Source organism: Dasypus novemcinctus, chromosome 9, assembly GCF_030445035.2.
Source record: "Dasypus novemcinctus isolate mDasNov1 chromosome 9, mDasNov1.1.hap2, whole genome shotgun sequence".
NCBI classification, from domain to species: domain Eukaryota; kingdom Metazoa; phylum Chordata; class Mammalia; order Cingulata; family Dasypodidae; genus Dasypus; species Dasypus novemcinctus.
This window is the reverse complement of record NC_080681.1, coordinates 27,810,186-27,824,492: the sequence shown is the minus strand read 5'-3', so window position 1 is coordinate 27,824,492 and position 14,307 is coordinate 27,810,186. Positions and strand designations below refer to the sequence as shown.

Below are 14,307 nucleotides of genomic sequence, written 5' to 3'. Positions count from 1 at the left end.
AAGAATTCTGGCGTTAAAAAGGCACAAGAGATTTAATTAACCAATTTAATACCACAGTCTCTCAATGGATTTTGTTCACTGTAATTAACTCTTCAACCTTAAAATATTTGGGACTCTTCACATTAAAAAAAAAATCTTTGCTGATGGTAACTGAAAAAAAACCAACTGGTGGTAACAATGAGAAATGTGAGACTAAATTTAAAAACGAATTTGTCCAGAGCATAAGGTCACCATGTTTAAGAATCTTAAGTGGGATGTCACAAGGGAGGCAGGTAGCATCAGCTAACATGTTACCTTTCAGTCATTTTATATTGAAGTATGTCTATAAACTGTTACATTTTCCTCATCTTCCCTGTAAAACTTCCTTTCCATAATTTGATTGCCACTTCCTAGTTTTCTTTAACCTCTTGTAGTCTTAATATTCTTATCCATAAAATTAAATTAGTAATACTTACCTCAAGGGCCATTTTAGGAATTGGTCATATCAGGAATCAAGCATGGAATATTTTAGCTATTACTGCCACTACTGTCATAATCGCCATCACTGCCATCACTACATCTCCATATTTACTTCACTAAGGTTGGTCACCTTCACCGAGATGCCAACTTGTCATAGATCAAATTGTTCCCTATAACTTAAATGTAAAAGGTTATACTGTATGTCAAGAAATGTCCTGAAGTTGTAGACTACAACTGTGCATCGGCCTGAAGAGATTTCATTGCTGCCCTGTAACAATGTTTTAAAGAAATTTCATGGTTTTACTTTAGCCTCATCAATGTATATAATTGGCATAAATTTTGTAAAGTAGATTTTTAAAATTAGAATTGAATTTGCATGAAAAGAGAAAAAAATCTGTTTTTCAAAAAATCATTTACTTTATCTATAAATACTTTGTTAAATGGTACCAAAATAGTTTTTGGTACAGGTCAAAATGGCTAAAACGTTTTCAATTAGGGGTGACCCCCTTTTATTTTCTGTAAGTATATTGCTATAAACATTATAACATAAACTTTATAATACTGGGTTTGATTAATTTTACACCACCTCAAAACTGTCAGAATTTATTTAACATTCTGTAAATTTATTTAAAAAAAATAGTCAAAACTGTTGCAATAAAAAAATCATTAATTAAAAAAAACCACAGAGTTCTTTCTATGTGCCAGGCACTTTGGTAGGAACTGTTATCTATCAACATATAAGACATAATGTCTGATCTCCATGAGCTTAATTTCTGGTGGTGGAAACAGACATAACCTTTCAACCGATACATTTACACAAGAGCTATAATAAAGTACAAAGTATGGTCTGGGCATCCAGAAAGGGAAGAGGAACCTAATGGGGCAGGGTAAGAGGCGGGAAGAGACTTCATTTACACAGGCTAAAGGGTTAAAATGGGGGAGGGTATCACTTCAAGAAGAGAGAACTACATGAAGTAGAAGAAAAAGGACATTTATGCTAAGAACCTAAATTAAAAAAAAAAAAAGGTAGCTCTAGACCCAAGAGGCACCTAAGTCCAAAGAAAAGAGTTCGAATTGGCTGAAACATATGATTTGATGCATGAATTGACTGGAGACATAAGCTATAACCAAATAATGAAGAGACTTGAAAGCCTTATTTTAAGGAGTTTTTACTTGATCTTGAAGAAAATAGGAACTTATGGGAAGGTTTTAATGAGGGAAAGACATGATCAGATCTCATTTTAGAAATATCACTATTTCTCTAGTGAGGATAACAGAAGCCTAGGAAACTGCTTGCTAAGAGGCTTCAGCAGTAGCCCAGGAGCATTAATAGTAGGGAGTACAGATAATGAGAAATGAATTTAACAGAAATATTTGGGGTGGACATAAATAAAGCATTTGGTGGTAAAATAGTGCCTATTCATCTCTCTAGTATCTTTCTGCAGTCCTGCTCCATAGTGTCTGCTATGACTGTAAAAATGGATTTTACTGCTGGGTTTCCCTATAATCCTTTCTTTTTCCCAAGTATTAAAAACAAACATTCAGGAAAAATCCCTTTTAGAAGAAGATATAAAATTTTAACAATTTTTTCAGGGTCTCATTGGATGTTCTTTTCCTTGCAGGTTTGTTTAACCTTTTCAGAGCTTACCATATTTTGTGATTATGTAAGAGGGAAACCACCAGAAGACGGACAATCAAAAAGGTGAAAGGAACTTGAAGCAAAGAGTAAGAGTCCAGTTCTGCAGTTATCAAAAGAGTGTTTTTTAAACTTGGCTATAGACTATAATCACCCAAAGAATTTTTTTTTAAATTATACCTATGCCCCACCCACTGCCACCACGCCATGCTCTTTGAATTTCACAATGTCAATTTTTTCCTGACAACTTAATTTAAAAAGTGAATTCAGATTTTTAAAATAATCTTAATTATTAACATAATGCCTGATACATTGAATTCATTCAACAATTATTAAATCAACTTAACAGATCCTTATTGCATGTATTATGGGGAAAAGATCAGTACCTCAAGGCCCTTACAATATATAGCAGTGGTTTTTAAGCTATGACTATTAAGCAACTTTTAAAACTACATTTTACATGTCACTGGAGTGTACATGTACAAGCACATGAATCAAACATATACACATACATACAACTGAAAAAATGTCCACAAAATATTTATCCTAACCATGTGCAATGCACTTTAATATTTTCTATTCCATTCTTTTTAGTATATTTTTGTAAATAATAATAATAATAATGGTTATAACCAAAAGGAGCCATCTGGTACTTTGAGAAAAATTTTGTCTGGTGGATGTTCCAAATCTGCTTCCGAACATAGATGAAATAAAAGTGCAAGTACTTTTATTTCAGTAAAAATAACACATTTTAGAGTGTTTAAAAGTAATCCCAGTTATCTCTAAGACAATTCAATATATTTTTGAATAAGGCACAGGACTTAATATCACTACTAAGAAGAAGCTATACTGCTCCTGGATAGAGACATTAACTCGTTAATACCCACAATGATGTATACTCAATGAAATAATTTCCTAAATGGACTCTGTTCATACTTGGGAGGTAAGTATCTAAAAGTGGTGGATGACTTTTTGCCAGCAATATCAATACAATACTAAAAATCGGGAAACACAGAAAACACACAGATTAATGGGTTTATTGTACTATCCTTTAAAAAGTCTATTTAATAAAGAATGAAAGTACTTTTTTTTCCTTTTAGACAAACAGAGCCAGAAGTCGTTATAAATACAGAATATCTATAATTAAGGCATCGCCAAATACACATAGTTAGTGAACTATGCAACCAACATGTAAGCACTAACCTAAGAACTAATGTCTTTGCTATAATGCTTTACTGATCTCTTTCATTAAGGAACCTGTGTCACATACCAACAATCATGCATACCTGTCTCCCCACTTCCTATTATTCCCTTCCTCTTGTTTATTAGAAGTATAATGGGCATTTGACCACACAGCTAACGACTATATTTCCTAGCAATCTTTACTGCTAGGTATGTCTATGACCAGGTTTTAGACAATGAGATAAAACCAGAAAAGATATGCGCAACTTCTGGGTCACAGACATAAAAGTAAAGGAGCACCCCTCATTCCTTCCCCCTTCTGTTAGCTGGAATGTGGGCATGGTGACTGCCCATGGATGAAAAGATGGAAGAGAGGATGGCTCACACTGTTACATGAGTGAGATTAATCAAAAATCTTCTTTAAGGCTCCGCTGTTTTCTTTTGTTAAAGCTGCCTAGCCTGTACGTAAAATAATACTGAATGCCGATTCCTACAGCTAGTCCTCCAAACTGAGCAGGAAAGGGTAGATAAATGAGTGAAGTTTAATTACAGTATAGAAGCATGATTAATAAACAGTACATAAGGATGTGAAGCTGCCCAATAACAGACAGTTATATACTAACAGAAAGGTCATAAATTCCCAAATCAGCAACAAGAGTGTCAAATAAACATTTCCTAGAGGATAAGGCTACTTGTCTTTTACAGATTGATGCTTACTTTTTTTTTTGACAAGATGAAACTTCCCTGTATATATTTCATACAAAATACTGAAATAGAACATAACTGCATTCCTCACATCACTACACCAAAATGTCAAAAGGTTCACTTCTCAGCATGAAAAGCACAGCAACATAAATACGAAAGGACTCCACATTCTAAGTGCTGCCTTCACACAGCAGTGCAGAGTCAAATGGAGACCACTGTATTATGAATAAGTGAAGCATTATCAAATAACATATGTAAGGGGACTTAATGAAATGAAATAAAAGAAAAAAGCTAGAACATTATTGATTCTTAACAGATGGAAGATGTCTCTTATGGCTATAATAAATTCATAGTGATAACCCTTTTAATTTCTCCAAATTTTGAGATAATTGGCTCCAAATGCAATTAATTCAGAGATATTTCAATGTATTAGTATATTTTTTTTCGGTCCCTATCTCTGCAGTACAGAGACTCTTTGTAGACAAAGTTCATGGAAATTCGCATATCTGCATTAGCATGTACTACTCCATTAATGGGAAACATATCTTTTAGGTCCCACTTCTGTAGGAAAGCACAATGGTGAATTTCAAATAGCTCTTTGATAATATCATCAATATTTCAGACTCTTTTGCCTGACTACATTTTTCCACTTATTATTGACCAAACAATTTTAAGCATGTGATTGTTGAGAGTAACAAGAATTTACTGGTCCACTTTCCCTTATCCCTTTATGTTAAATTCTCAATACAAATATAGTGTTGAAAAATAAAACCCATGTCTGATAAAGCAATTCTAAAAATGGAAGTTAGAGAAAATATCAGACCTTTTGTCCTTACTATTTTTTATATACACCATGATTATTGTACTTAAATATAGATAAGTAGAGAAATACTGATGAAAATGACACTCTCAATGTTTCTGAAAGGAAGGAGGTTGAATAGAGACATTTAAGACCTAGAAGACAGTATAAAACTTATTTCCCCTACCACAATTTTTAATTTATGTAAAGAGAATGAAGTAGTAGGTCTTAGACCTGGCAGCAATTATGTAAAAAGAGAATACGTGATATTATGATAAGATGAATATAGAAAGCTGAGAAGCACTCCAAATGATTTCACTCTAGAAATGCTAGCCCCAAAACAAATGCTGCCCAGTGCATGACCACTTAAAGAAACGGGCGATAGTTCTCTGTACAGATTTATTGGTTAGCTATTCATATTCAAAAAGTGTGAACTGCAAGACAGACAACATAAAAGACATAAGGATAGATTCATTATGATTATTAAAGGGTAGAATTTTTTGTCTTTATTATTATTATCAGAATAATGAAAATGTGCTAATAATGATTGAAGCAATGAATGCACAATTATGTGATAATTCCAAATATCACTGATTGTGCACTTTGGATGAACTGTATGCTTTATTAATATGTATAAATAAAATTGATTTAAAAAAAAAACTAAAAAAAAAAAAGTAAATATTTAACATACTCAGTTTCCATGTCGTGATTGTCAATAGTATAATCATATGAGAGAATAAATACAAAGTGCATTAGGCAATGGCCAAATTAAAACAACTGTTCATTCTGGTCCCTTTATAAACAGTAAATTGAAAGGGAAAAAAAAGATTAGATTATACTCTCTGTAGGTATATGTAGACAAAATATGGAACTTTAAGAAACATTAAGTGCCTTAGTAAACTATACATTGTTTGTGTAACTTTAAGAAATATGTTGAACATCTTTAAAATTCTGCCAAATATGAAAAATCTTTGACAATGTTGAAAAAATATATATAAAAAGAAAAAACAACCAAGTCTGTTCTTTAGTATCCATTAATTCATTTGTTTTACAGTAAAGAGAAAGCTATATCTTGACATTTCTAAGCTCAGAGTCTGAGCTTCCGTGGCATGCCTTGAAAACATTTTACTTCTCAAAGGGTTCCATTGGTGATAATGTGGTAAGAGAATGGAACAATGATGACTATCTTGCCAAAGCATCCATAACAAAAGTGGGCAGTGTAACAAGTTCTAAAACAGAAATCTAGGTCTTTGTCCATTCATTTTTATCTGCTGTCCATTGAACAGAGGCAGCTTTTATCATGAGAATTTCTGAAGACAGTCATTAATCTGAATATTTTGGGGAAGTGAAAAATAATAAAAAATATAAATGTAAATACGAAAGTAAGCTACTCACCTATTCCAATGAAAGCAGCTTTGTAGCCTTCTTCTTTCAAAGTGCCAAGAGTCATTTCATTCACTGAAAGGCTTTTACCAAAAATTATCTATAAGGAACAAGAATTGTCTATAAGAAATAACATTTTTGAACGGCTTAAATAAAATTTTAATCTTTAACATCAAAAAGAATGAAAATCAGTCAAAACTGTATGTAACTTTGTATGTATGTATTTAAAAAATAGAACATTAGAATGTTTTCTTTAATGACTAATTGCCTTTTAATTGTTTAATTGTTGCCTTTTAATGAAGCAGCAGAAGCAAAGCCAGTATAATTAAAATCAAGCCAGTAAACTTCCATAGCTACCTTAATATGTTCAAGACACTATGCTGGGCACTTCAAACAATAAAACTACTATGAGCAGGACACAGTTTCTGTCTCAATGTGCAATCAAGTAAGGGCAGGTCTACATAAACATACTATGAAACAGGGTGTGATCAGCACATGTTTACAGGACTGCACAGTATGGAGAGATTCAGTCTAGCTAAGGAAATCTGGATGAGAATGCAGAAAGGAAGTAGAGTTTCAATGTTTTTATTTTTAAAGACTAGATGGAATTTTGATAAGAGGATAAAGACATAGGGGAAGACAAGAAATATCAGGAGACAGAGGGTAGTCGCCCATATAAAAAGCCACAATACCTTGCTCAGTTCCTACCCATGAGGCAATTTTCAGATCTGGAACCCACTGGTAAGAGAGGTGGATGAATCTATAGGAGGAAGGAATTATAATGATTCCCCTAGTCCTTTCCCAAAGGGAACTCTGGCCATTTATCTAGGCAACTGTGTTCTAGAGAAAGGGAAATAGTCTGATATTTCAAGGACTATTGGACACAGGTCTTCATTGACATGGATAACTTGAGATCCAAGAGTGAGGACCTATAGGGACCACGATAATAAATGGAGGCTGGCTAAAATCTGGCTCATAGTGAGGCCACTGAGTCTACAGATAATGATCATTCTCACCATCTCTGATTGCATATTCGGAACTGAGATACTTGTCAGCTGAAGTAATTTCCATTTGGGTCCGTGGTCTGTGGAGTTAGACCTATGCTAGTGCAGAAGGCCACATGGAGCTATTCCAGAGGCAGGTGAAGTAGAGAGGAGATGGTGGTTCCCATCACGTCTCCATTTAATTCACTAGTCTGGCTCCCAGAGAGTCACAGTAAACTACTGAGGGCTAAACCAAGTAGAAGCCCTGATTGTGGTTGCTGTGACGGAGGTGGTATTAGTAGAGGAAGTTTAAGGCCACATATACGTTGCATGTGGCCATGAATTTGGTGAATGCACTCTTTTCCATTCCAATTAGAAAAAGGGATCAGAAGTAACTCACATTTATGATGGGCAGATAACAATCTTCATGAAGATTTTTGCTTCAGGGCAATGTCAACTTTCCTCCTTAATAATATAATAAGAAGAGATTTGGGCATGCCACAGAACATCACAGCTATCCATTACAACGTACTGCAGATTGCAGAGTGAGTTAGTATGCTTGAGAATTTTCTAAGACCTGAACCCTGTGTAGATCAGGGACTAGCCACTTAAGAAGTTTATGGGTTTAGGGGTATAGTGGTCAGGTATGAGCTAGTATATCTCTTCTAAAGTTAAAAATAAAAATGCTGCATATTATATTGCCCACCACAAAGAATTAAGCACAGCATCTGGTAGGATTTGAGGAGTTCTTAAGGTAACATACCTAAAAACAAAGGTCACTAAGCAGAATCATAGAAGAAGGAAAAATTTTACCCATGAAACAATGATCATCACAGCTAACCCGTATAAAGTTTTTAACCAAGTATAAGGCTCTTCTCTAAGTATTGCATAGAGACTCATTTACTCCTCATAACAGCCCTATGTGAGGCATATAATTATTGAAGTTACATAGGTAGTCTGATTTCAGAGCCAGTATGTAGACAGCTATGCTCTGTTTCTCCTGAGGTTAAAAGAAGAATGAAGGGTAGAGATGACAACATTCTCAAACACACAGAAAAACATATTATATGTAGAGAACTACCTAAAATGTAGTATTTCCTGGAGTGCCAAGTACAAAAGCAGGAATGGAGGAAGAAGTAGTGGGGGAAGGGGTTTGTGACTGGGACTAGACCATTATGGAATATTTTTGTCTTCCTTAAATAATAATTCTATGATTATATTGGCAGAAAGGGCAATGGTTTCATGTTCATAAGCTGGGGACTATCAAAATGAAATTAATATATGATTTTCAGAAATCTGGAAATACTAAATACCAATGAACACACTGGAACATTAATTAAACACTATTAAAAGCATTTAATAGTAACTAGTAGCGAGTGTTACTATTAGAGTTAGAACTGGAAACTATTATAAGTGTCTAATAGTGAGGCTTTAAAACTTAAATTTTTTCTATCTTTTAAAGACTTTTTTCTTTTATCAAACAATTTATGACCATAAAGAATGATGGCTCCTTAATTTATTGTATGAAGTAAGTAACCTCAATACCAACATATAACAAAGGTCAGAGACGTAAAAGAAAAATTCAGGTCAAAGATTCTAAATAAAATATTAGCAAATTGACAAAGGATGCAATTTTCAAGTTTAATGGGTTAATTAATGGAGCTAATCATCAAAATACTTACTTGAGGTTTAGTTTATCTACTGCCTTAGCAAAAAAATTTGAGATCATCCTCACACACACATCCATATTCACATACCATCCTCCTTGAGGTGGTGTGTGTTTCTGTGTGTGTGTGTGTGTGTGCACAGCCATTTAGTGGTTGTGGGAATCAAAGGGGAATGAAGATATCCCAGTTCTTTTTCCCTAATAAACCTGTCTCTGAGTTTGCAACCTATTGAAAGGATGAAGAGACTTTTTGTATTTCTACAGTCTGATACAACCCTAGTTGGCAACAGTGTACTATGAGGAAGGGGGAAAAGAGTTGAGTTAAACTTTTGAGCTGGAAGCTGGAAAAGAAAAGCATCTTGACTCTTGGGTTAATTGTCTGAGAAGCAGACCAGCAAGACTACACTGTGGACACATGTTTTGGGAAAGATGGAGGACAAACCGTAATTGAGAATAATTGAGAACAGAGTATTAATAACAATACTTTTTAAAATGAAAGTCACTAGGACTCTTCAGTATCCATGATGGGGAATCTAGCCAAATTTCCCTTTCCTAAAAGCTTCAATCCCCAAACGTTCGCTACGTAATCAATAATCCACTCTCAGTCAGAAAGAACAAGAAAGATTCTCTGATAAAAAAAATGTTAAAACTTCACCTACTTGTGCCTTGGGAAATTAGGCTGAGAGGTATTAACAGCTACCTGAAACTAGTATTACAAGACAACCAAAGACATCTAAAACATTCATGTGTCTGATATGTTATGAAACCTTATTTGTTAAAAAAACTGGATGCTAGAAAAAATTACATCTTGGGCATTTTGTCAGTTTTTGTTTCTTTTTCCCCCTGTACTTTAAATATGTAATTTTTCGATCTTGATGTTCTGTAATTCTCCAGTGACTTTGGTAATATATGATGGCTGGATTTTCAAACTTCCTTAAAATAAAATAAAATAAAACTTCACTCCCCTTCAAATGCTGTATTAATAGTTACTCCCTCTTATAAATAGGACAGAATATCATAGGCCCTGGGTCAAAATTCCATCTATTAAACACATTATGACTTAATTAAAACTTTCTTTTTACACACAAACTATGTGTGTGTGTGTGTGTGTGTGTATATATATAATACTATTTATCATGTATGATTAAGGTTTACAACTTTGTTTGCAATGGGACTTTTTCTTCAAATAATATGTTATGCAATACCCATTGTAAAAGAGTACAGAAAAAAATTTATATCCCTCTACAGTTTCTGGATAGAAAAACTTGTTTAAATAGATAAAATGTTTCTAGATACTCTAAGAGAGGAAAAAAGGCAGAGGAATTTTAAATAATATTTGGATTTCTTCAGAAGCAAAAATTATTTCATCCATTATTTATTCACTTTCTTTCCTGCCAGTAGATATGATTTTATATATTTTTTCTGACAATATCCTATAAGAATGCAAATTCTTGTTTATATAACCATAGTGAAAAACAAGATGATGTAGAGGTTATCAAGGAAGAGATCTCTTAATAGATATTTTGCCTCAAAAGATATAAGCAGAAGAAACACATAGCAATTACAAAGTAAATTTAATCAAAACAAAAATCTACCAAAATATTTTGTGAAATTATAAATATTTACATTTTAGACATATTTAGAAAAAATATATATTAAAAATTAATACAAAATGCAGTTTTTACATTTTGGGGTTTGAAAAATGATGTCATTAGATATGTTATAATGACAATGAAACAAAAATATTCATTTTCTCCTAAATTCTGAGTTGTATAATAATAAATAAAAAGTATTTAATCTCAATGAGCCACGGCTAGTAACACCATCACATATTTTACTGTGCCACACTGTGATACACTGTGTCACAATATGATATATGTATCATACTGATTCATAAGAGAACCTTAAATGCACCCAGGATTAAAAATAATTTGCAGAGTTCTATAGTAAAATTTATATTACAACATCCAGAGATTTTGTAATGATATAACAACTAAAAGGCTATTTAGTCTAGACAGAAAATACTTCTATTATACTATAAATTATCCTTTGATGTTAAATCAATTGAGAGCATACTTTATACGTTAAAAATTGTATTGTCTGAAAAAGGAAAAATATTCATTGTACAAATAAGTGAATGTGAAGGGAAAAATCAAAAGAAATCTATTTCTACATGTACAGATATAATAAAACTAGGTACAAAAATCAATGTATTACAGAAATGAAAAGAATGAACATAATTCAATGTTTTTCTAGATTTTCAAATGGAAAATAGAAAAATTAGCAACCTTCTTAAGAAAATACTTTAAAAATTTAAAACAAAATTTTGGTAATCTAAGAATAGAGAATCATATATTTATTCAAATGCTTAAAACCCTGTATCAGATAAAAAAGATGTCATTACTCTTTTATAACATATTAGAGATTTAATGAAATAGGGCAAATATATGTAATGTACAAATAAAGAGAAAATGAAAATTCTCATTTAATGGTATGATCTTTGACTTGAAAAATTCTCAAGAATTAACAAAAAAAAATTTAGAACTAACAAAGTTATCCATAGGTCTATTAGATGTAAGATGAGTTGAAATTATTCAAAAGGAAATTTAGCTAAAGGAGATAGCTGGGAGGGAAGATGAACTGAACTTACTTTTGGATATGAAGAATTTATATTTATTTGGATACTAGGTATGCTTATTAAATTACTAAGAATACAGGACTAGCATTCAAAGGAAGGATGTTTCTAGACTACTCCTTAGAATATTGCTTGGCAAAAATAAATTCTGGGTAATTATTTTTTGAATAAATGAAACAACATTATGAGAAATAAATTTTAAAAGAACAGAAAAGTTGGAGGATAAATAAGATAATGCTAGACTATGAAAGAAAAAAAAAAAGAAAAAGTTTATATGTTATATGCTACACAGGGGTCAAACTTCTACAGAAGTGTGTTTTGTTGCCAAGGAACTTACTGCTAACTTTAAAATGCAAATTATCCATTGAAAGGTGTGAACAGAAGGCCCATTATAAGACGAATCTGTGTGATGAAGAAGAATATCATGACTGCCTCGGAATTGTATATAGTGGTTTATTGTTTATAGAGCAAGTTTGAGTACTTTGTCTGCTGAATATCTTAAAACCACTTGAGAAGTGGACAAGAAAGTATATGAACATTCTCCATAATTTAGGTTTTAATTTCTTTTTTTTTTTTTAATTTTTTTATTTTTTATTGACTTTGTAATAATATTACATTAAAAATATATATGTGAGGTCCCATTCAACCCCACCCCCCCATCCCCCCTCTCCCCCCCCTTAATTTCTTGATAATGTAATAAATTCATGGGTTTAAAATTCAAAATTTAAAGAGTGATGATAGGTCCTTCCTAGACCTTTCCAGAGATAATAATTGCTATCAGATTCTTATATTCTTCCACATTTAACCTATGCCAAAACAGAACAGATAATGACCAATGCTAGGAATATTAACTGACTGCCAAAGTTACCTGAATACAAAGACAGAAAGCAGCATGACTGTAATGAAGATGTGTATTTTCTGGCATTCAGTTCATTGAATATTACTATATCTTGAGGAATGTTCAAATAAGATCTATGGGTATGCCTTAATTTAAGTAATACATCTGGTCCTGTGAAAACTGAATGCAATTTTGTAATTGCTTATATGATAAATTTAGAACTGTCTTAAATTAATTTCTGATTCATTTTCCATTAGTAATGGCACTAACATATTAAAGTATCAATATATAAGCATTTCCCTATTTAATGAGATTTAGGTTAAGAACTTATATTGAAAATATTAGAAATTTAAAGAACTTTCCAAAACATATTTTTCTAAAGCAAATAATCTCCCCTAAATTATCTATTTTGAATATTGTATTTATGAACATTGAATTGTCATAAAGTTGTGGTGCACCTATAATGCATTCTTTGCTTTCAGAATTTTAGGTTAATGATTATGTGAAAGTGTCTCATCGCCCCACCACTACCAAATTGTAAGTGTAAAAGCACAAAATATTGTTTCCAGTGTTTCCACTTTAATTGATTAATTTAAATTTTTATTGCTAAATGCAAGTGCCATGAGCAGTTAGCTAATCACTTTTCAAAATACCTTCTGCATGTACTTACAGAATTTATTATTCAAATCACTGAACTTTACTAATCTATTAAGTTATACAAATAAAAATAACATGTTCAAGTGAAGAGCCAAAATATAATACTCTTAATTAATTAAAAAAAGAATAGGCACATCTAAACATATATTTTAAAATTGTAATGCATCTATTTTAAAGAACACAATTTATTTCACACACAAAAAATGAAAAATACAAAGATGATTTGGTGTTTATGTTGAGGAATGATTATCACATAAACACTACTAATATGATGCATATAATTGGAAAAATAAACCTCTATAAGAAATTACATTCCAAATTGTGAAATGCACGATGTTTCAGAATGCACACAAGTTGAATGAGAAAAAACGTGATTAAAGAAACCAAATCCTTGTATTAGCTGCACTGAACCCCTAAAGCAATTTAGGAATTTGTTTCTTACAGACAATTAATCACATGCAGGCGTGCCAGATGAGATCTATTGATTGCCCTTTTCCAGGCTAGTGGCATTCAGACAGTAGACAGACAAATGCCCTAAGCAAGGGGAAGCATCTTTCTGCTTCTGCCTGGTGTAGGTTTTAATTGTTCCTCCCTAAAATGCATGACATTTTGCTGTTAATCTCTAGTGTAGACTTTACCCCTTTCTCTTTTAGCAATAAACATGCTCATGTTATGTTTTCATTTACCTTCACTCCAAGGTCCTTCATAAGCTCAATCTCAAAATTCACAACATCATATGGCAGCCGGAACTGAGGGATTTCAGAAGAACTAAAAAGAAAAAAGAATAAGCATTTCAAGAAAAATTATCAGTCTTAAAAAAATGCAAGATGTCTTTATCAATCAGTAGTAAGAGTCTCTTCTAAGACTATTTTATGTATCATATAACATGGGCTCAAGGAAATCTACAATTCCTTTGCAAGACAAAATATTATATGAACTAAAAGTACAGTAGAAATAGATGTGAATGTAAATATATTATAAGTAATGGGAAACAAATAGCAAAATAAATTCCAACACTTTAAAGTTCAGTAAAATAATTAATTTATATAATCAAAATTCTATGAATTCCTAAGATAACAAAATAAAGTGCTCATTTTCTGCACTTAAAAAAATGAGCCTTATAATACTATTTCAAAAGTACAATAGTTTAGAGTATTACAGCTAAGCTCAAATGATTTTTTAATGTATGTTATAGTTATAAGAAAGGATATAGCTGTTTCATGAATATACAGGAGTTCTTCATTCATTCATTCACTCATTTCTTCATTCAACAAGTTGTTACAAAGCGTCAGAAAAGTGTTAGTGCAGGGATTTGATGGTGAATTTTACCTAATTCCCAACTTTAAAGAGCCCTCATTCAAGTG

General features: G+C 32.2%; 1 protein-coding gene across 3 annotated transcripts in view; it reads right to left on the bottom strand.

Annotated features, from left to right (window-relative positions):
* Positions 1-14,307, bottom strand: part of DPYD (dihydropyrimidine dehydrogenase) — a 982,193-nt gene that overhangs the window by 649,749 nt on the left and 318,137 nt on the right. For all 3 annotated transcript variants that reach the window (XM_058303142.1, XM_058303141.2, XM_058303140.2), the window contains exons 7-8: positions 13,630-13,711; positions 6,177-6,264 (exon numbers count right to left, since the gene is read on the bottom strand). In XM_058303142.1, coding sequence (XP_058159125.1) covers positions 6,177-6,264; positions 13,630-13,711 — 170 coding nt within the window. The remainder of the gene's footprint in view (positions 1-6,176; positions 6,265-13,629; positions 13,712-14,307) is intronic.